The 22,976-nt window shown below is 48.9% G+C and overlaps 5 protein-coding genes across 5 annotated transcripts; 4 read left to right on the top strand and 1 right to left on the bottom strand.

Moving 5' to 3' along the window:
* Positions 1-736: 736 nt before the first annotated feature.
* On the top strand, positions 737-2,455 carry FSUBG_4928 (uncharacterized protein; the record flags this gene model as incomplete). Its single annotated transcript, XM_036682969.1, has 1 exon — positions 737-2,455. One exon carries the CDS (start codon positions 737-739, stop codon positions 2,453-2,455), a length of 1,719 nt encoding a protein of 572 aa, XP_036539614.1.
* Positions 2,456-11,489: 9,034 nt separating this feature from the next.
* FSUBG_4927 (uncharacterized protein) lies at positions 11,490-13,181 on the top strand (the record flags this gene model as incomplete). Its single annotated transcript, XM_036682968.1, has 1 exon — positions 11,490-13,181. One exon carries the CDS (start codon positions 11,490-11,492, stop codon positions 13,179-13,181), a length of 1,692 nt encoding a protein of 563 aa, XP_036539613.1.
* Positions 13,182-14,275: 1,094 nt separating this feature from the next.
* On the top strand, positions 14,276-14,539 carry FSUBG_4926 (uncharacterized protein; the record flags this gene model as incomplete). Its single annotated transcript, XM_036682967.1, has 1 exon — positions 14,276-14,539. The coding sequence occupies one exon, from the start codon at positions 14,276-14,278 to the stop codon at positions 14,537-14,539; it is 264 nt and encodes an 87-aa protein (XP_036539612.1).
* A 4,536-nt stretch (positions 14,540-19,075) lies between these two features.
* Positions 19,076-21,268, top strand: FSUBG_4925 (uncharacterized protein; the record flags this gene model as incomplete). The annotated part of the gene is made up of 2 exons (XM_036682966.1): positions 19,076-19,207; positions 19,253-21,268. 2 exons carry the CDS (start codon positions 19,076-19,078, stop codon positions 21,266-21,268), a joined length of 2,148 nt encoding a protein of 715 aa, XP_036539611.1.
* Positions 21,269-21,615: 347 nt separating this feature from the next.
* On the bottom strand, positions 21,616-22,611 carry FSUBG_4924 (uncharacterized protein; the record flags this gene model as incomplete). The annotated part of the gene is made up of 2 exons (XM_036682965.1): positions 21,616-22,248; positions 22,357-22,611. The coding sequence occupies 2 exons, from the start codon at positions 22,609-22,611 to the stop codon at positions 21,616-21,618; spliced, it is 888 nt and encodes a 295-aa protein (XP_036539610.1).
* Positions 22,612-22,976: the final 365 nt, after the last annotated feature.

The following is a 22,976-nucleotide window of genomic DNA, read 5'->3' as shown; positions in this document are numbered from 1 at the left end:
CAAGCCAGTCGTGGACCCCCTACTACCTGGCGTCTGATCGTCGACTCTAGTCTCTCTGTCCGCCGTCCTCTCACTATCGACCCTTGTACTAACGAATCACTCTCCCCTGTCGCTAGCCACGCTTTTGCCCGTGACCTCATCTGGCTCTTGTTCTTCAATAGTCAATACCCCAACGACCGCTGGTCTCCTTCTCCCGCATTGTTCCTCTGTTCCACTGTGGACGTGAACAACCAAACAACACCACCAAATTATTGACATCCCACTTTCTCTCGTGTTCAGCAGCCGGCTGCTCACGTAAATAAATTCTTCCTTTTCTTTTTCCCCCCTCGTCTGCCAACTCTGGTCATTCGTTTGATCCAGTACTGCACTTGCAAGTATAGAGTACAAGTTTCTGCCTGGTTCTACGGTACCCTGCAAATCCGAGCACCCACTCACCTTGCTCTGGCGACGAGACTCACAAATACACCAACACCGCCCCCAAAGCCCAGACCACCTATCCTGCGACCGCCTCCTATCGCTGGACAAGAACACCAATCCGGACAATACCCAACTTGGCCTAATATACATACAGCCATCCAGCCCTGCCTTATCCCTTGACAGCCTCACCAAGATCCGCCAAAGCCTCGCCCTTCCGACGACCTTCGGATCGATGCAATAGACAGCCTCGCCATTACCATTTGTTAACCTATATACTCGACTTCAGCCCAACCGGTAGTCGCAAAGCAATTCGCCCAACATGTCTACATCAACTCCTGACCCTTACGAAATCCTGGGCGTTGCCAAAGATGCGCAACTGCCCGAGATTCGATCTGCACACCGAAAGCTCGTTCTCAAGTGCCATCCCGATAAGGTTCAAGACCCAACATTAAAGGCCCAGAAGCAGGACGAGTTTCAAAGGGTTCAGACCGCCTACGAATTATTGGCCGACGAAAAGGCGCGAAAACGCTATGATGATCAGGCCCGGTTAGCAGAACTCCGCGAGCAGATGCGGGCAAAGGCTGCTGCGAGCGCATCAAGTCGCCCTTCTGCTTCAGCCACCGCGAGCCCATCATCAAGTCGACCTACACCTACATCTACAACATATAAATACGAAATTCGAACTAATGACCGCACATACAAGACGGACCGACAGCCATCGCCCGTCCGAGGTTATTCCTCTTATTCTCGTTCTTACGAGGATGAGCATCCTCGCGCTGCTGATATCTTCGAGGGAGTTCGAACTGTGAGAAGGGAAAAGTCTTATCAAGATAAGACTACAAAGCGTGAAGAGAGGGAGAGAGAGAAAGATTTGGAACGAGCGCGAGAGAAGGAGTATGCCCGAGAACTCCGAGAGAAAGAGCGTGAGCGTGAACGACGAAGAAGAGCCGACGAAGCCATTCGCCGTGCTGAGAAGGAGAACAAGGAGGCCGAGAAGGAAGCGCGACGTGCCGAGAAGAAGAGCCGCGATAAGTCTCGCAAGCGAGATACTGAGGAAAAGAAGCGACATAAGCAGCCTTACATTGAGACCTTCGATGGTGAGCCCATCTCATCAAAGGCTGAGAAGAAGAAGTCCAGCAAGAAGCACGATGAGCGACGCGAGCGTGATCGATCATCACACCGTGAGGAGGTTCCTCCCACGACAAGCTCAATGCACCCGCCACCCATTCCCGTGGAATACCAGGATAAGACCAACGCTGCACTCAACTATATCCAGGCCTCTAGAAGTAAAGGCTCATACGCTTCTCGACACATGGTTCAACCTCCCGCGCCTACTCCTCCTCCGGTCGGCTCTCCTTTCGCTGCTCCGGCTGATGACGACGATGCCCGTCGATCATCAGCCAAACCCAGACGCGGATCCACCGGCGAGAAGGCTTACAAGCCTGAGGTTGTCGACGATCCTATTGAGGCTACTCCTCCTACCGCTCGTCCTCATATGCAAAAGTCAGCCACAGCTACTGGCGCACCTACCACATCTCCTCCCAGACGGACGAATACTATGCCCAATGAGGGTTACAGTCGCCACGTCCCAGGCATCTCTCGAGCTCAAACCTTCAGTGGCGCGTATCCTGAGCCCGATCCTCGCGGCCGTGGCCGCACAAGGATGCAAGCTCAGGTCCCTGAGAGTGATGACGATGATGAGTATGAACGTTATCGACGCGAACGGGAGCGTAAATCTCACCGCAGCAGCAAGAAGCACCGCTCTCCTGAGTCGCGTGGCGAACATGTGATGCAGTACCGAGTTAATGAGGGTGGCCGTACAACGCTGCAGAACTCATACTCACGCGCCACCCCTGCTGAGGAGGGTTACTCATATTACCCCAGCCAACCTGGTGTTCGCATCGTTGAGCGTCCCTCCATGCCCTCTCGCGATGCTACCTACTCGGGCTACTACCCCTCAAAGGTCAAGACTTCAAGTTATGGCGATGTGCAATTTAGCGAGTACCCAGCCTACCGTGGCGAAGCCTATGCTGCCTAGACAGTCAAGTCGACCTCTCAATGGATCGCTCTCGGACTTCATTTCACGGCGTTTGACGCATGTATTCCACCATATCGGATTTCATTTACGATCTCAGCCTTGGCATTGATATTTGTTGTTCTATTGTTTCATAAACCTTACGAAACGAAACATGTCTTACGAAATACGAAATTTACCTCGATCGCAGACAGGCGATTCGGGATGCGGGATGAACGGCGTGATGGGCAGTGTGGATGTTTTTATTGCTTGCTTTTTACCATTTAGCTCCTGGCATCTGGAAGGAATATGGATCACAGTGGAAAGACAAGTTTGCATAATAGACTGTGTGTTCTTGGCTTTGTCGCCAAGTGGTCTTTGTGAGCTCAGGGCCGAATCATTTGTACGTCGTTTGGAGTGCGACATGCATGGCATCGGAAGGGATGGCTCTCAGTATTTTTCTTTTTCTTACATACATCATCGGCGTTGGGGATACCACACTCGCTCTGGATTCTTAGTTGCTCGACCGAACGAGACATAGCAGATAGAGATGAGGCAGGCTGATGCATGGCCTGGCTTGGTTAGAAATGAAGCTAATTCGCCTCACACTTGACTCTTCCTTGTGACTGGACGCGAATGTTACCTTGAACCAAGTCTCACGGGAGCAAGGATTCTGGAGATGTGAAACACGGTTGTAAATAGTGAATATCATGACTGAATTTTAAAATACATTTTATTGGATTCATTCAAGCCCAGACTGAGATATCTAGCACCGAGCTTGATCTTTGGGGCGAATACTTTCGTTCAACCCATCTATGGACACGCAAACCTCGTCTTGTGACAACTTCTTACAGGTCACAGCCTTGTCTTCAACCTAACCTATAGTCATGAAATGATCCACCAATGCAAAGCTATTGGTAGCATTGTCGATCCAATCACTATGCGCACAGTAACCTCCGCCTCTGACAGCCTCTTGACTGAGCTGAGACATGTGAAATCCTCAGACTCATAGTGGCGACTTACATGTAGGGGCACAAGCTGACAGCATTTCCGTACCGTGAATTGATTAACGGTAATGATTGACTGTTTGTAATATTGCCACCAGCTTAAACGGGTGAAATCCGATACGTCAGGCGGCAGGTCGAGTCATATGTCAAACGCCCTGAGCTGCAATGCGGCCTCGGTGAGAGCTATTGTACTCGTCACGGCGGCGAGTATCCGAACAATACCCCGTCAATCCACCTCAGTAACAGATGCGGGTACTCGATCCAGACGAATGTATACATCGGGGAAGATATTTGTGACAAAATGCAGCTGAGACGGGATCGCGTTTGCTTCCTGAGACCTTGACGGAGGAGAACCTCTCTGGGGAAGATATCTCCGAGTGAAACAGCTTTTATGGCATCTATTTTGAGCCTGGTACATGAATTGAAGGGAAACGGACTTTTGGGGTATTACAGAAGTACAAAAACGACACGCCGAGTCTAGATTACCGATGTAGGTATGCTCAAGAAAGTTGTTTGGCGGGATGAAGCTGGATATCGGTGCCGGGGAGGCATCCGGTGGACGGAGAGATGCATTGATGAAGAGGTTAAGGTATCAGGACTGCAAATTCCCGCTGAATATGTCATGATTTGGCTTCTGTTCTGGTGTCGTTCCGTTTACTTCCCCGTGAGAAGAACGGAAGAGCGCATCATTGCGGAAGATGATGAGGCATTAACGGGAAGCGTTGTGAGACTTCTGCCTGAGCTGGGGAGATGGAGACCTCAAGGATTGTAACATTGTTAAATTAATGGCTGGATCTGGATCTCTGGCGATGTTGTGATGCCTGGTCAGGCTGCCGAGTAAGTTAAGGCCGAATACGTGTAGCAGGGAGACATCCGGCCAATGGACAAGCACGTTGAGGAAGTGGCTCTTGTATTTAGACTACGAGGACTTACTGAAGTGGTGTTTTATCTCGCATCCAGATCTGAGGCCTTCTTGTTAAGAGAAAGGATGGCAATTTAGATTGTCGTGATGTCAAACGACTGAAGTGGACTCCGAGAAGGTGCAAATTACTCTCGAGCCACAGCAACGCTTTGCTTGACATAATTAGAGAGTCCAATTCAGTCCTGGGAGTACTCAGGTAGAACAAATTTTGGGTGCATGACTAGTTGCGCATTGGTGAGCGTCCAGAACATGAGCAAACTTAAAGTGTCATGCACGAAGCCGTGCCCGAGCTCAGCATACGGATCGAGCTCATCATATTGGCTACTATTTACTCTCGACAGACACCGCATTAACAATTCCTTCGGAACAATACACACCGACTCGTACGTGTATGCATCAAGGCATCCTTCACGCTGTGACGGAGACAATGTCGACTTCCGACCACCGATATCCATGTCTGTAGGAATTGATGGACTTGGAATGGAATGTTAATCCGAGCCCGAGAATAGAGCAGGTATACATACCGGCAATTCCTCCCATTAATTCCTTTCCTTTCCTTCTTTCTTTTCTTTAACTATCATAGTGCGGCGCCCCTGGCCGTGCTGCTTTTGTATTATATTCGGGCCGTTAAGGGGCGGCCCATGTCTTTCCGAGTCTTCTTCAAGATCAGCTTGTTTGCTGGTTCTGAACATCTACTGGGGCTGAAGAGCTACTTCATGGAGGCTCAGGGAGGCTCGGATAGAAGGCCAATCTGACGGCGGTGTCTCAACCGCATCAACCCTGGACGAGATGGTCACTCTGAGCACTTCGTCAAATACCAGAAGAAGGTACAGCATGAGTGTCAAGATTGCGGCAACAGATCACACGCGCCGGCAGTTTGCGAACGCATACCATCCAGTCCATCAGCTGGGCGAGCACAGTCTTGTTCATCTGGTCCGGTATGTGTACGTCTACTTTTGGTCGCCAGTCTCTCGAAGATAGTGATCACATCAATGGGTCTTCGACACCACTGAGGACAATGCTGTGAGCTTGATAGACTCGGAAATGACTGTGGACCACGTGATGGTGAGTAGTCCCAGGCCGGATAGAAGTGAATCTTACTGACATAAGGACTTCAAGGCCATCGTGGATGGGAACAGGATCCAATGTCCTTCAAGCTACAGGCACGCTACCTGATCCTCCATCCTGGATAGAGAGTGTACAAGCCCCAAGGTACAATCCACTACGTCTTCCGAAAGCACAGCGACCCGACCCTGATTACAGATGGGTTTGGCCGAGTGGCCCCCTGTTACCTCGAACTGAACATTATGGATGATGCTGGTCGCTGCCGGCCTTGAAGTGGGCTGCACATGACATGATCCACCAACAGGCCTGAAAGGCATCTGAACGAACAGCTTGTTTGTAGTCTCAGACTGCAACTGAGATTAACGTTTCTGATGTCCTGCCAGCCTGTTGGATGTACGTGTCCCACTCAGCGCCATGGAACTGTCTTCCCATGCATGCCACTTTGAATCAGTCAAGATTACAAGATCCTTGTGAGGAAATATCCACTCGGACTCACGAATCCAAAGCTGCGTCTAGCTTCAATATGAACTCTCTTCAGGATTCAGGACAGAACCTGATGAATACACTATTGACTCTCAACGCACTTGCATGGGACGTCTCGCAGTGACGAGTGAATGGTGCCTGGCCAACAGCATCGTTATCCCGGATCCTGTCATTACCATCACCCCAGCACTTCTGGCTTATTATAAAAGAAAGCCTTTGTGCCTAGACAGAACCTTGACCCTTCTACCATCATCTCTCAACACACCATAGTGATAGTGTCAATCGCAAGAGCGACGTCACAGCATTCCTCAAGATCACCCTAGATCAGATTTAGGCGGCAGGAATATGAACCATGCACTCCAGCGCCGACTTGACGAGCATAATGGTCCACAGCTACCTTTCTGACGTCCACCAAGCCTTGATAAGTACCAGCGTCGAAACCTGGAGTACCCATTACCTCTCATGGAGAACCACCTTCATCAGTTTGAGAGGCATCAAGACGAACAGCTTGTTTGTCATAGAACGAGGTTAACGTTCTTGGTGTCCTGTTTCTGGACAACGCTTTCACCATTCGATACAGGCAAATGGCTGGAGTTATTTAAAGCCAGTGAAAACAGTCTGAAGGCGAGTAAAAGACAACAATGTCCTCTCGCCATCATGAAACCTGCTGGGAGGGGCTCATCAAAGGTGCTTTCAATGCAGGAAACCCTTTGCGTTCGAGCAGTTCCAAGATCAAGCCCATGCACAAAGAAAATGCCCGGCCTAGGCCAATGTGGGTGAGCACCAAAAGATTTGGAAATTACTGAGAGCATACAGAGCAATATCTGCTTTAAGAAAGACACAATTGTGACAGGAAAGAAGGACATGAGCACGGTCTCGTCCTTATAAACGAACATAGCCAACCTGTAGAGGTTTTAATAGGCAGATGAAAAAGTTGTTGACTTTAAGCACCATTTGTCTCTACGAAAATACCAGAACCTCGTTGCATCGCGGCCATCTCAGACCTGAACCATTCCCTTCAGACTGGCTAGCAGGACACTGTCCAACCAGCAACAACAGCTATTACATACTAACCCAATTCTCCATTCATTTTGTTTGTACCAAGCTCTATAAACTGGAAATTATATAGTCGCAGCAAAGAAATCCTTCTTGGCGTTATCCCAGTGGGAAAGAAGGTTTGCACCCCTGGTGACAGCACTGTTTTTGGCAGTATATTGGCGATAAATTTAGAAGTAAATATCACCAAAACACTTTGAGTGCTTCGAATGAAGCGGGCCCAGGCTCGGGGAGTGATAGGGGCGACAGAAGCTCTTCCAAATCGATCGAACACGAACCAAGCGAATATCAGCCAAGTGATGACGAGTGGTCTGCGCTCAGCAAATCAGGTGCAGAAGAGAAAGCAGCCAAAGAGAAGGCTATAAGGCGTCAAGGTATTCACCACAAGGACGATACAGCCAGATTGTGAGCCGTTATTAGATCCTCTAGCATAGGTCAAAGATCTCGAGTTAACCGACGAAACGACAGCAAGGTGGGTTTCTCCTTAAAATTAGGAGTCTTCATAAGCAGCAGGACGATCCTGAACTTCCAAACCATGCAGAAAGCCTAATGTAGCACCCAAGGCGAGAAATTGACCCTTTTGCGTTTCCGACATCACACTTACAACAGTTAAATGGCGTTTCCACCTCAACCCCCGACCTACCATTGCGAATCGAGATCTAGCTCCCCATTCGGGACATTCAAGCATCTTGTTCTGTCCCACAGTCAGTGTGCAACAGGCATATATTTGCTTGACAAGGGACGGAGCCCAGTCCTTGCTGGCACTACCAAAAAGGCCCCATTGAAAGCTCCAAAATACTGTACGGGTCCCGGAACCTTGAACGGCCCTCGGCCGAACAGAGCTCTTTGGAAATGACCAGGAGCGGGTAAGCAACGTTCTGGAAGATACTTCAGTGGACCAGCATGCCGGCCAGTGTTGTCACGTCTCAGAATACATTACGAACCGTGTCTCAAACTCGGGTTGAGGTCATCGGAGTGTCCAACCCTACACAACCATCCAAACCAAGCATTCATTCTTTATATAGTGGAAAATACAGCATAGTTGTGATCATTTAACTACTTCAAAGCAAAGGATACGACCTTGGTCTCGGTGTTGAACCTGTCGACCCTCCAAGTTCGAGTGTCAATATGCTGGGTTTCGACGAGCCTAACGCAAGCTTAATAGACGAAGGAGAATCGTTGGCAAAAGATCCACCGCTCCAAACTCCCAGCGAGAGTGACTGTCCCAGTTACTTGTGGCAGAGGTTACATCACGAACACATATTACTACTAGTATCTTCGGCTGTAGCTAATACTCAGACACCTCTCCAGCGTTATTGACCTATGAGTACGCTCTCTTGTTTGGCATACAACACTGGCTCCCAAAACATCAGATGGTGTCATGAGCACAAAAAGTGCCTAAGAGTCCAATCGATTGACTCTTAGTTCTCGTCGCAGTCAATTTCGCATCACAAGAGAGCGAATGGATATTCCCTCTCATAAATCCCCTCAGGGCGAGCTAGGCCTACGCGTCGCGAGGGTGTGATATGCATCCACGCGACGGACGGCCTGGGAAACAAAGGAAAGATGAACCCTTTACCCTTGGACAGGAGTGATAACTTTGCCAATCAAGGCAAACCTTTGCTCGTTTCAGATTGCCACTAGTTTGAAGTGACTGGTGCTGTGGAATATTTACAGATACAAGCAAACGACGACCCTACTACTCGAGTGGATTGAAGCCAAGGGTGGATGTTTTGTGTACTGCTGGCGAAGCTTTTCTTCAAGCGATGGAGAATAAGGAGCATGTTGAGTTTAACTGGGAAAAAGAGGCTGTTAGAGATCCGGAAAAGCGTTGGCTTACCGAAGGAGATGACAGGGTTGAGTCGTGGTTAGAGGTTTACCAGTCTGAGTCTGAGCAGGAGCACGAACCTTCGGTAGTCAAAAGAGTCTCTGCTGCCTCGCTTCAAGAAGTTCACTAACGGCTCCAATCCAGCACATGGCGTTTCGCTTCAACCTGGTCCTGGTGGCGATTGTCTTCCCTTGACAGAGGATACACCACTGAAAGCCAGAAAATACCACGAAGCATACTGCAGAAAATATTTTGTCATTTACGGAGTTGGGCCTGTACCTATACAAGGCAGCACGGTTGAGCCATATCTTCTGTCTGTATTACATCCCACGAACTCTTAAATGAAAATAAACTCCTTCGTCCTGCAACAGGATCAAGAGCCCGAGCCTCCTCAATACGGGTTTATCGCACCAGGCGACCAACCTGATTAAATCAAGCAATTTACCGAACATCAAGAATGAGAAACTACCCATTCGGAGCAACTTACGAGTCTATACAAGACCTCCTCTACAGAATTGCTACCGACTGTACCCTTTCTAGTTTGGTTGTGGTCGCAAAGAGGATTGGGACAGCACCCCCTGAGAACATGTCGCGGTGGACTTGAGAATTCCTTGTCCAAGAGCCAGCTTGCCCAGAATCACACGATGGACAAGGTTATGAGCCCAAATCACCTGCGAATCGAAGCAAGCCCAGATCTTCTGAACCGGGCCTTGGTTACTGTCAACACCACAATGCCAAGATGAACCGTCCATTCTGATACGATGCCATCACGGAGTATAAGAAGCGTCAGCAGGTGATCAGAAAGCGGGCTGTACCATCGCCTGTTGTTCTACCGATTTGGACAACGCAACACGGCCCAGTCAAGCATGTTTGAGGACGATGGTGTAGACGTCGATTTAGATGATGATTCAAACATCTCTCTGGAACAAACCTAGGTTCGGCGTCTCGCCCATCACGACAAGCTTCACAATAGCCCAGGTATATTCAAAGCAAGTTCGTAACTCGACCAAACCATGCTGTCTGTCTCTGAAGGAGCTGGAGACACGGTGGGTACCCCTGGGCTGTTGCAATCCTGATTGATGAAGGAGGGATGCCCATCCAGCCACCCGACACACTACACTGTCCGTGCCAGTGGAAGGCAAGCGAAGGGGGGAAGAATGAACCATGATGTCGACTAAATCGTTGAAAGTACCCGATGAGAAGCCCTCCGGGAAACACGGCGCTTTTTGGAGGGCCTCGCCAAACGTCATGGCCGCATGAACCTGCTTTTGTATTGAAGGTTGTGACAGACGATAGTGTCGTGAGACTACGGAGCTCCAGCCTTTGAACTGTAAAAACATTCTCTATAGGCAAGCCATCCAACTATAATCGCTGTCTAGCAAGTGAACCCACGTTCTTAGCAGAAGATCTCTTGCCAGTGAAAGGAGACAGAGAATTGACGTTGCCAATTCTCTTCGCAGCTATTGTACAATTCTCCGAACTGCAACTATGGCGGCAAAGTCAATTCCAAACACAAGACATATGAACCGTGATCCTCTGGCATCTTGCGTCACGGAGCTATTCCGACGCGAATGTTCATTTTGAGGTGCGTCAGTGGAGTGTTTTCTTCCAGCCACGCCTCTATACAGACCTCTTAAGCTATGTGACAGACTATCACTATCAACAGACTTACTGACAGTGAAACATTCGGCTTTTACTTAAGAGAGCTGTATGGAACACAGAGACTTCGCCCAACGATGGGGACGAAGGTATGTGGTCTCTTTCCTCTCTGTTTGTCGAGTTGGACTACCGAATACAAAGGTAGAAACGTCTCTTATGGCTAGCTTGCACAACGCAATGCAAAAGCTCCAGCAACCCGAACTTCTGCGGCGTATGGGCAAGTATCTCCACGGGTATTTTTACAAACTGGCGATTTTACGCTTCAATATGCCCACCCTGGTGATAGACAAACAACGAATCGAGTAGAAAAGGGGACATGATGGGTTGCATGTCTCCTGTTGGAGGAAGGCGGAGCGTAAACAATTGGGCGCCTACAACTTTCTCGAACTGAGACGTGATCTGCGGCTACAGAGGAAACCGACGAAATCAGCTCTAGTAGAGCCTGCTACTACCAACAATGCCACAGCACACTACATTACTGTTGCTGCTACTAAGAATACTACTGCTGAGGATATTTCTACGCGAGCGGAGAAACGAAAACTACAGAAGAGCAGATACAACTCGGCATGAATGCCTCGGCCCAATTGTTGAGCAGCTTCTTCCTGGTGCAGTAAAATGCAAGCCAAGAACACGCGTTCGGCTTTCTTTAACCTGAAGATCTCAAGACTTGATGACTCAAACAGCCCCATCCAGCCAGTTCAACCTCTCCTCATTGTCCCAGTCCCTCAGAAGCACAGCATAGCACAGCGCAGCCACGATTCACCCATAAGTCACCAAGTGCTGCCTGAAGTGTATTTTTGAGGGGGATGTTTTGAGTTGATAGACCTGATAGCTGATGCACAAATATGATAATCTAGCCTATTACCTTTCTGTATCTGTTTTGAGTTTTTATGTGCTGTCAGTAAAGTTTTGTGGTTGTAGCGTTGTGAGTCATCTTTTCAGTGTAGCCATCATGTATAAGACGTCCCTCACACCTGCAACAGATCATCCTTGTCATTGCTTCCGTTTCCTAAGATTGACACAGACCTTTCCACCACAATGTCTACTGCGGCTTCTCCTGTTGCCCAAAAGGCAAGCCTTTTAGGCCTTCCTTTGGAGCTGCGCGACCAAATTTATTACTACTACTTCAAGGCAGATGGTGGCTATGTTTCAGACGGCGATAAGCTGCTCCAGGCCAGCGGCCAGGCAGTTCAGATATCGCTAATGTTAGCATGCCGCTCCATCGCCTCCGAGACGCGGCATCTCCCTTTCACCCTCAATACAATCACCTTCTCGACGATCTACAGGCCAGATTGGAGGAAACAGGCCCTCATGATTAACCAAATAGCTCATTACCATCTCTACCTCTTACAGGACATGGTCCTTCGACTGGGCCGGCTTTTGACACCTGATATGTACGAGAAGCCCAGCTCTGAGTATTCTCAATACATGCCTATCGTGATGGAAGAAGTGGCAGAGTTCATCGAGATTTGGGACCGACGTACTGAACTTTCTACCGAAGTGAGAAACATGCAGGCCTTTGTTGACTCTCAGGAATTTCGAGATGGTGCTGGATTCAGAACTGGAATTCCCTCGATGCGACTACGAGGAGATGATAGCACAGTCTCTCTGAAACGAACAAGGACCTACCTATTGCGGCAGCTTGCAGACAAGCACCCCACAGAATTCTCTGAAGCTATTGAAGATATCTTACCAGGGTGGAATAATTCGCATTCAATTGACGAATTCTTCAGTCTGGGGTTTGACTCATGGGCTATGCCTACTCTGGCTGAGGTCAGAAGAATGGTGAATCTAATGCAGAACACCAGGTACTGGCAGAATGGGGATGCGTGGTACCACTTACGCTATGGCCATCCAGACTACAATGGCCCAAAATATCGTTACAAACGAAAGTATTGGTTCTCGGCTGCCGCTCAAGCAATCAGATTCCTCGGGCAGCTTTCTCGACAACAGCGCCTTTTGATATCAAAGCTAATCCTTAATGAAGATCGACCTGCAGCTGCCTTTCCTGAGTCTCATATGATAGGCATGATTCCTTTTTGTCTAGAAAACCCGAAGCTCTATGTTGAGCATCATATGAACCTTTGGCGAAATATCCTTGCTAGAGGCGATGACTTCAGAATCCGAAGCCTTATGTCCCATATTGAAAGTCGCTTGAGGGTTTTGGAGGATACTCCTGAACTACACCAAACCGAACCTGAAGTTATTGGTCAAACCTTTACTGGCTTTATTATGCACCTCTTGGAGGCCTTAAAGGAAGGGCTACCTTCAGACTCATACTCCCTTATTATTGGTGGCTATCCTGATTTAAATCTTGCAACAGAGATCTTTTCAGTATCCATAAAGCCTTATATAGCCTGGCTCACGGCTCATACGGATTGCATTGCCCGTGGCCTGATCGCCCCAGCCAGCCACCACGACTATCCTTTTCCTAACAGAACGTCAGCCCAAGAAATAGCTCCAGTGAGCGAGAGAAGCGCCATCATTCAGTGCGACTTCACCCTTGACCAGCCTTGGGACTGGGAGACGATTTACAATGAGTCCGGAGCATCCAGGATTAGGACTCTAAACGATTTAACGAATCTTGGTGTGGAATTTGAGGTTGACGACTATCTTGACGTTACCACCAGTCTGCTTGATTGGGAAAAGGTCCAAAAAGAAAGCTATGAAATAGAAGAACTTTCGGATGGTGTTTTTGCAGAGCCCGATGACTATCGGTACTTGGCATAAGAGCAACGCAGGCAGTCAGCGGTGCGTGGTATTAGGCCGAGGCAATCGGGAAGTCGTCTGTGTTATGGTATATTTATGTGCTATTTATTCACACTTGTTTTCTTGCCTTGAATGGCCGTATTGTTGGTTCAGTTCAGTCAGTCCAGTATGTATGATCAACTTGTTGTCTCGGCGGCTTGCGACGACGTTCTCCTTTACAACTACCCAGTAATGTATCTCGACGCATGTCTTTGGTGATTGATCAATACATAGTTCAATATTGTGATCAAATGACTGGGAAACACCGAGCTCACTTCAAAAACCTCATTCTAAATGAATCCCGGATAGAGGCGCCTCCGCTTTCGTTCGTGGAGCCCCTACTCTCTCCAAATCGCGTGAGCGCTGTTTTCATGGACCAGATGTCACTACCTGTATGATTTGCAAGTGCCTCAGAGTGTCAAGGCCGGCAAGCAGGTGTTGAAGAAGGGGCTCACGACCATTGTTAAGGGCAAGAAGCCTAAGGGAAGGCATCACAACCATAACGTTGCACGCCTTCGAGATCTGAATCAGGTAATGCATGAGCATCACGGCATTTGACTCGACCAAGAACATGAACTTCACGAACGAGATGTAGAATTCGACTACCGACCCCGCGTGCCAGAGGAGTTCCCGTGGCCGTAAAGTGCGAGTGCACCCTGACCAAGATCGAAAACCTAGACGTGCCGCGGAGTGTTACGTCTAATGCGGAAATCCGCATTCACCATATAAAACCAGATCTCCACGTCAGCCGTGTTCTGACGCCCCATAGAAGTGGTTGACGCCAGGCTAGAGGACGTGGAGCGGAACAAGCTTGCCCTGTTACGGGCATGGCTACTGCATAGGGGTTCTATAAGGAACCCGGTCGACGGTATGTACCTGATTCTCAATGGGTTCGCGAAGAAGGAAGAGTCATATCATCGAATTTGAAGTAATACACTATATAGTTATGATCAGCAAGAAGACCAGGGCCGACCTCACGAAGCACTGCTACAACAAGATCGCAGGGAGGGGTGCCCTGAAGAAGCAGAACAATGGGTACAGGGTCCTTAAATAGCAGTAGGTCAGTGGTCTCACCTATGCCCGGCATTAAGTTCGGGAAGATCGACAAGTATGTAATAGCTGCCCCGGGATGGGAGATCGAGATCCCGAGGAGGGTCATGGACTGGGCCTTGTTCACGTACCTGGCCGAGTACGGGAAGTACAGCATGCGCAAGATGAAGAAGGGGGGTGGTCGTGATCGCGAGGTGTCTGTCTCAGGCGCCCGACAGCACGGTGCCGGTCATGGTCAGGATAGGAGCCCCACGCGTGATCTCGATCAGAACCCTACTCGAGCTCTGTAACCTAGCTAATCTCGGCTTCGATAGCGATGAGGAATGACCCATTCTAACCAGTGCGGGAAGAAGGAGCTGGAGACGATGTGGCACCAGTTCTAGATCGAGAACCCGCCCAATCTCAGATTCGAGAGCGAGTTGATCACAGGGGCGGGGATATCTAAGAGTCCATGCTCTTGAAGCCGAAGTCGTGGAAGTGAATATATAAAGTCATGATGTCGAATACCTACTGGAAGTTGTGCGTGACTACGGGCAAGGTAGGAATAATAAACGCTGTCACGGGCGGATGTGGGCCGGGGTCTACATTGGTTTATGAGGATGGAGATAATGCTGGGCATATGCGTGAAAGCTATCGACAGCATGATCAGAATCGCTTCTAAGAGGGGGTCAACCTCTCGAAAACGTGCGCACCCAGGAACACGGTCCTATTTGCGTGCTCCACGGCCCTTATGTACAAAGATGACCAAGGTCATGTAACAGAAGGAGATCGACATGTCGAAACACGGCGGAGGGCCTGGTAATCTGATTGCCATCAATACGCTTATCTGGAGTGATCCCGGGTCGTGTGCCATGGTCCGAACAACGGCGAGGCTAAGATCGGATACTACCACCCGGACAAGTACCTGGACATGAGCATCCACAAGGTCGCAGGTATATACATGAAAATGAACAATCCTGAACTCGAATACGCCCATCAACATGATTAAGAAAGCGTGCAGAGTCATGAGCATGATCGAGGTTATCGATGGCGTCGAGCTTACTGCTGGGGAGAGTCTAATGGTATCATACTTCTTCTCGTTCCTGCGCATGTATCTGAACGTGCGGAAGGTCGTGGAAAATGGTATGATCCTAACCGAGGTTGTGATGGATCTTGGACTCGACTGGTATCCGTCGGTCAGTGCTCTAACGTGAGGTGGTTTAAGACCGTACTTAGAGGCCGGAACGTCCGTATGCACTTGAATTTGTCGACGGCCATCAGCTCTGTACTGACAACATGTGTAATTGAATTGAGGGATCCTCCCGCCATGCCCTGGTACGACGCAGTCAGGACGGTGTCCGGAATATCAACACCCAGTCCTATTGTAAACGTGGACTGGCTTGTGCTACCGGCCGATAACGCGACCGGGATCGAGATTATAGTCTAGCACAGGTGCATGATGTTTATGCCAGACTCTAAAATGCAGCATTTTAAGTACGTGATTCCACTTACCGGTATGTGGATGTTGACGGGGTGGTCTATAGGCACGAAATCACGACCAGCTCGACGCCCACAACAGCACGACCAGGCCACGGGCATAAGCAGGAAATTCAACTACGACAAAGCCAGGAACACTACCAAGCGCGTCTAAGAGTACATGTCCCAGAGCACCATCCAGAACTCGATCATGGACAGCTTCGGGGCGTTGGACGCTGCCCCGTTCATCCACCCTCGTACTCTTGACTCAGCTGATGAGCACCGGCACGAAAGCCAGGCAAGTCCAAGGTCAGGAGCGGAGACGCAGACAATTACGGCAATAAGGAACCAAAGAAGAAGAAGTTTCACAGAGACACAAGACTGATTCGGTGGACAGAGGAGTTGGCTCAGGCTGGCTGCATGTCCTATACAAGACATAAGATAAGTTTTGGGTACTCAAGGGTATGACATGAGAGCAATATAGTATTAGGTAGCGTTCAGACTCTGCTTCTATCAGTTGATTTTCTCCATTTCTTCGTAAGTACCAAAATGAGAGATTTGAAGACATGTTAGTCTGGGAGGCCGACCATCATATGACGTTGCCCCTCACGAACATCTGCAAAGGCCTCCAAACCTGCCAATGAGAGGCCAGACACGGCTCATATGCAAACTCGCCATTGATCAGCATAAATACCCAGTGCCTGCCTCTCCAATTTCTTTTTCCCTCTTTTCTTTCTCTTCATCAAATTCACTTTTGTACTTTCGAGACCTGGTGTCCCTCTAATAAATCCTACATGTTAGCACCACCAGGAAGACCACGATCTGCCGAACAACAGGATTGCCATCTCCGGCTGTTATTGTACATAGCATACTAGCTACATTGCTATGTATGAGAACGGCAGAAGATGCCAATCCTGTTATTTGGCAGATCGTGGTCTTCCTGGTGGTGCTGGCGACCCTCTAAGCTTCGTCGCGCATGGTACTTGGTACCTATCATGCGTGGTGAGCTTGGACGCGCGCGAACGTAAGTTATCTTCAGTGAGCTTTCAAAGGAAAGGCTAACAACCTCTTTTAGGCTGTATCTATCAACGTGCCAACTTTGGCCGGATCTTGAGGACCTATAGCCCTGTTGTCATTGCGCAAAGACACTGCCATATGTAGATCTTCAAGATCCGGCCAGATGTTTTGGGATGTGTATCAGCAACGCGCGAGATCGAACCATACCAAAAGGAGTTGTTTCATTGTTGCGCACTGCTTTTTTACTTTTTGCTTGGGTATGTCAGCTTCTTACTCTCTCCATGTGGCCGTTAACTTACAGTGTCAGGCAACACGATTCATGGACCCGGATATGTCGTAAAAAGGTGTCCTGCTACTTTCCTCTTTCAAAACCCCCTTCGCCAAAGACCTCTAATTCTCCAATTACCAAGATCTATCTATCTTCTGGGCGTAGCCACTGGTGGCAAGCCCCGTCCGACCCGACAGACAATGGAAGCTCGGATCCCCGACGATGGTCTGCTCTTCATGAGCGAAGAAGACTTCATCGTAGACTTTGCAAGCAATGACCTGGAAAGCTTGCCATGGAATGCTCCATATGATACGAATGACGCAGCGTTTGCCGACGTACACCAGGAAACAACCTTTGCAGATACAGTCGACTCAGTTAATACGAACTCATTTAACATTTACTCCGATCATATCAACCCAACTTTACATAACACTCAAGAGCTACCAGCTGCAGATACTACATATCTTGATATCTTACCTATGTACTGGGACTTCATGACGACGTCCACTGATCCTATCACTACTGCCCTTGCTGGTTCTATAACGACCACAGAGCAATCCAATTACTCCACTACCTACACAAGCTCTTCCTCACCGATAACTCGAGACAGTCCCACAGGACTATCACTGTCACAAATATCTGCCCCTTTATCGGCAAAAAATGCCGAAAACGCACCAAGCACATCAACCAGAAGACGAAGAACGAGGATGGAACCAGGCACCAGACCTTGTGACTTGAAGTAAGTCGAGTCATCCTGGCCAGATTTATATCCTTAATTCGTCTATACTAACACTTCCTTCGAGAAGACAGAAGCGAAAAGAAGATAAGCCTGAGAAGTGTCACATCTGCGGAAAGGGGCACCAATGGAACCGCGATCTGCAGAGGCACTATTGGAGTAACCACCCAGACGATGCAGTCAAGATGGGCCTTAGCCGAAGCGAGCACAAATGTAGGCACTGTGGAAAGGACTTTGCGAGACGAGATCATCTGAAAAGGCATTTGAAGAGGAAGCACGGGGGTAGTTGAGCGTGTGAGCTGTTGGGCAAACCTACTAAGCTGTAGTCTCCTTTGTCTTGAGTTTTAGTTACCTAGTTACAACAAATAAGTAAAACTATCATTGCTCTGTATAAGTAAGGTGTACAGCTCGCTGAGATAAGACTGTACAAATTCCTTCAGTAGTACAAGTCCCATTAATCAGGAGCTTGGTCTAAACTTATAACCTCGACACTAGCTTATAACAAGACTTGGGTAAACTCGTACGAACTTAGTATACTTTTTTAAACAATTGGTCTCTTGCCTCGAAGCCTGAAGTCGTTCTAGATAAATAACTACTTACACCTTAGTTGCACTCTATTTCCTTCTGGCCTCCAATATCAAAACAACATCTGTTCCCTAAACCCACGCCTGAGGGCAAAAGAGGAAGAATGTATACAACTGGTAGCCAAGAAAAGATCCAGAATAGCAAAAGATTAAGGACTCCGGTACAGGGAATCGAACCCTGGGCTCCGCGGTACTGATCCCTCAGCTGAAGATGAGAGCGCGAAATGTTAGCCACTACACCATACCGGATGTTGCTTAACGGAGCTCGAATGAGTCTCTATGATTGCCACGCGTGGAGGCGGAACACTTGCTCCTAGCCTACTTCCCATGAAGGGAATAGTGAGTCTCTTCCCAACTGCCATTCATTGTCTTTATCTAGGTACTTCTTGAAAACAGCAGAGTTTCTTTTGCGCTGTGCGCGATAGAGAAGCCTTAGCTGTACTGAAGTTAGGTAGGCTGAAAGGGTTGTTACACGAGCCCATCAGTCACCCAGCAACGCCTCTGCAGTAAACATACTGTGTTTGTGTTCTCCTTCTCGCTGAGCTGCCCTCCTCCTTTTTCATGCTTACCCCTCTTCCTCGAGCTCTTTCTCGAGCAACAAACACAACATCGTTTCAATTTTATCTGAGTGAACGAAGCTTTTGAAAGGTTACTAGGGGACGGTAGCTTGGAAAGATATCATCAGAGGTATGAAGCACACATACGTTCACTTCCTTGCCTATTCTGACACACACAGGCAACCGCGCTCGTGTCACCTTGTGCGATCATGTCTTCCAGTGAAGATACTGCTTCTGTCATGTCGCTTGACGACGAGCCTCTTCACCAAGCGCCTGAAGGCTACTATGTCGGGGTCGAGTGCCCAAATGAAGAGGAACAGTTCACTTTCACTTGTCCCTACGTTCACTGCGATGGCTGGATCTTCGCCTCTGCCGAAGAGTGCTAGAAGCACGACAAGAACTGGCACCAAGGTCCATACGCGTGCGGGCAATGCCATGTGAACTTTGCTGCTCAACCTGCACTTCAACGACATGCCAAGGCAAGCAAGCATAACACCAAGTGGATTTGTGAGGATGAGGACTGCGAGATGGTCGGAGAAGCTTTTGAGACAAATGCCCTCTTTCGCCAGCATATTCCAGACTCGAGTGGCCACAAGTACTGGTTTGCGGATGAGACTGCAGATGATGACGACTCGGTGTTCACACCATCTGTCAACTCTGGTCATCCGAGCGCAGAAGATGATGTTTTTGGGCCTTTTGCAGCAGATGGAAATATCTGTAAAGAGCCCTGTTGCCGACACTACGGTACGGATTACAAGTGCAAGTCCGAGTTCATCCGTCACGCAGACACAGGCGCACATCGAACTGCCGCGAATCTTAACAAAGTCTTGCTCTCCGGCGTTCCTACTGTCTCCGCACTCCAGGCCGAGCAGGAAGGTCTTCGATCTTTCCGTTGCACTTCTCGTCACTGCCACCGACACGGGGAAGTCTTTAGTACAGCAAAATCATTCTTCAACCACTTGAAAGACGACGAACATCGCGACGGGTGGTATGTCAAATTCGACGACGATGACCTAGATTACAGTAGCGATAGAGATGTCTTGCCCGGAATTCAGTTCTACGCTGGTGGCAAAAAGGGCAGATGCGTCAACGAGAAATGCCCTCGGTTTCGTTTCCAGTTTGACTCTTATGGCGCTATGAAGCAGCATAGTAGATCACTTGGTCACGCCCGGGCGGAAGAAGACATGGAGTTTACTGACGCGGACGAATCAGGCGAAGAACTCTGGAAGAAAAGCGCGGTACATGGCATGGAGGTCGCGGAGGATGGATTACTCTGGAAGTGCACCAAGCAAGGCTGCAAGAAGTTCAACGTTGTTATCAAAGGGCTTGGAAACGCCAAGAGTCACTACAACTCTGATACTCACCTCATGGCCGCGGATGAGATCGCCACTTCATCTGACGAATCCGTCGAACATATCGAGGGCATGGAGTCCTTGAAAGACGGCGACGGCTGGAGGTGCCTCAAGCGCGGTTGCCGAAAATTCAACAAACTATTCTCGCATCTGGGCAATGCCAAAAAGCACGCCCGCGGTGACAGCCATGCCTTGGCCGAGGAGCCCGACTCTGCAGATGAGAATCTCGACGGGTTGGAGTACTCGATGGAAGAAGGTGTCTGGACTTGTGTTAAACCTGGCTGCAAGCGAATGAACTCCATCTATCAGCATCTCGCCAGCGCCCGAAAACATGCCAATGCGAACTTTCATGCTCTAGCTGAGGAACCTGCGGAGGAAATTGTGGAGGATATCGAGGGCATGGTGGCCTTGGATGGGGGGCGTGCTTATATGTGTATCAAGTTCGGCTGCAAAGGCTCGGGCAAAGCCTACTCCAACGTCCGCTCTGCCAAGTTGCATGCAAACGCTAGAACTCACATGAGGGCCGGTGAGGTTTCAGCTTTCATGCCCAGTCAGTTCAATATGGACTTGTTCGCAACTCCGACGCGAACTCCGAGGAATCTACTGCTTACACCCATGGAGACAGAGGAATCGACCATCGTTGTCACCCCGGGGAGCCCTTCTGCTGGTCGTGGAACCAAAATAGGCGCACGAAACAATACCTCTGCTCGGATTACGAAGACGATTCGACTACGAAGGCCTTCGGTTCATAAGCAGGAAGAGCTTGAGAGAAAAAACCGAGAGCTAGAAAGCCGTGTCGCCAAGCTAGAGATACAGATTGGCCAGGTCCTTGGTTTACAGAGTCCTCCAATCAAGAACAATGCGCACTATCAGAGTTCTCAAATCCATCAGGGCTCCCGGGATTATCAGAGTGCGCAGTTGTTTCAGCAGGTGCCTGAAGCTGCTCAAATTCCTGAGACTACATGCGCGCGTGTTGAAGGTTTATCCAAGTTTGTGCGGGCAGCGTACCGTCCTAAGATGTCAATGCCCGTTGACGAGGATGAACTGTAAGAGGTATTACGGTTGTTGTTATAACGGAGGGAAGGGATATTCTCAAGTAAACAAGAGGGCATGTGTTGAAGAAAAGCAAGGTTTATGTTTCATGTTGTCATTTTACAGGATCGGTCGGAATGTGTTGAAAACAATTGCTTTTAGATGCTGGCTGTGCGTAAGGGTCTAGATATAAGACATGATCGAGAATCAAATTTGTGTAAGTTCAGTCCCATTTCGTCAGAACTGCCCATCCTCAGTCTTCCCGAAAAATACCATTCTCCGCTTCGGTCTGAGGAATATGTGCCTCCGTGTCACTCCCGGTGCCACCAAGAAAATTCTCAACCTTCGTCCTCGCCGCTCTCATCTCAATCCTCTGCTTCCGATTGTTCGTCATCGCTAGCCATGAGTGTCATGACCTCCATGTCATCTGCCACATCATCCAATGTCATCTCCTGGTCCTCCTCAAAAAGCTCCCCTGTGCAGATGAGTCGACCTCCAACGATCTCAAGATCGATCGCTCCATCGGTTCCAAAGTAATGTTCGTAGGACTCTTGATCGATAGTTAACTCCATCTGGGGAAGATCTTGTACCTCGTCCTCGTCTTCGGCGAGGTAAACTTCGAGGTCAACGATGGAGTGCTGGGCTGGAACGCCCATGACTTGAGCTCCGTGGAAGATGTTTGGTTCGTCGTAGTCGTCTGGATCATCATACGAGGGCTCAGGGTCAAAGATGTTGGATGCTTCGATCTCGCTGTTGGCGAGATGATCGTCATTTCCTGTAACCTCAGACTCCATATCGGAGTCACTGTCGGAGTCAATGGTTTCGGCATCATCTGTGACCATGAGCGTGTCGTTCTCAGAGTCTTCGGGGACAAGGTTGACGAAAGTTCCCTCAGAAGAGTCTGTATCTTCATGGATGCTGCCCTCAGGAGAACTGTGGTCTTCGTCCCCTTCGTTATGTGCGAGCAGAAACGGGATCGCTTCTTCTGCTGCAGCACCCTAAACTGGCAGCAAGTTAAGTCCGATCTGAATGTCCTCCAGTGCAATACCCAGACCTCTAGCTTCGTCCAGCTTGCGGTTGCTCTTCCGGACAATATCCCTACGGACCATAATGCTAGTCTCCTGCGCTTCAAGAAGATTCAAGGCATCTTCTTGCAGAGTATCGTGAAGAGACACTGTATCGGAGTCCCAAGTGCGGCCGGTCCATGTAGCAAGACAGTCATCTCCGATGGAGATGTCGTTGAGTTTGGCACCGTTCTGTTTCGCTTCCTCCAGGCGGTGGTTGGAGTTGTAGAAGATGTGGTTCTTGAAGTCCGCGGTCATCAGATTGAGGAGCAGAATGTCCGTTAATCGCTGAGTCATGGTGCTCAAGTTGAGGTTTTGTAGATGTAAAGGTGAAGTTACTGGCTGTGAGAAGAAATGAGAAGAAATGAGAGATGTTGGTTGAAGATTGAAGAGTGAAGATGGAAGATGGAAGATGGCGGTTATAGAATTAAGGGCCAGTGAATCACGGCATACCTACGCAGAGTCAATCAAGGCCACCTATAGTTTATCTCTATATCATTGAGATAGAAGTTTCAAAATGTAAGTGTTGCTGCCATTGGTTCGGCAGACACAATTCGAAGATTCAATATCAATTTAGTTAATCTTAAAAAAAATCTAAAGACAAATCCATGGCACTTTGTGACTTGGGCCTCTCGTCAGATAGAATTGGAGCGCATATTCGT

The sequence above is a fragment of the Fusarium subglutinans genome, assembly GCF_013396075.1.
Source record: "Fusarium subglutinans strain NRRL 66333 chromosome Unknown NRRL66333_c0000044, whole genome shotgun sequence".
Taxonomy (NCBI): domain Eukaryota; kingdom Fungi; phylum Ascomycota; class Sordariomycetes; order Hypocreales; family Nectriaceae; genus Fusarium; species Fusarium subglutinans.
This window is presented reverse-complemented; position numbering and strand designations above follow the sequence as displayed.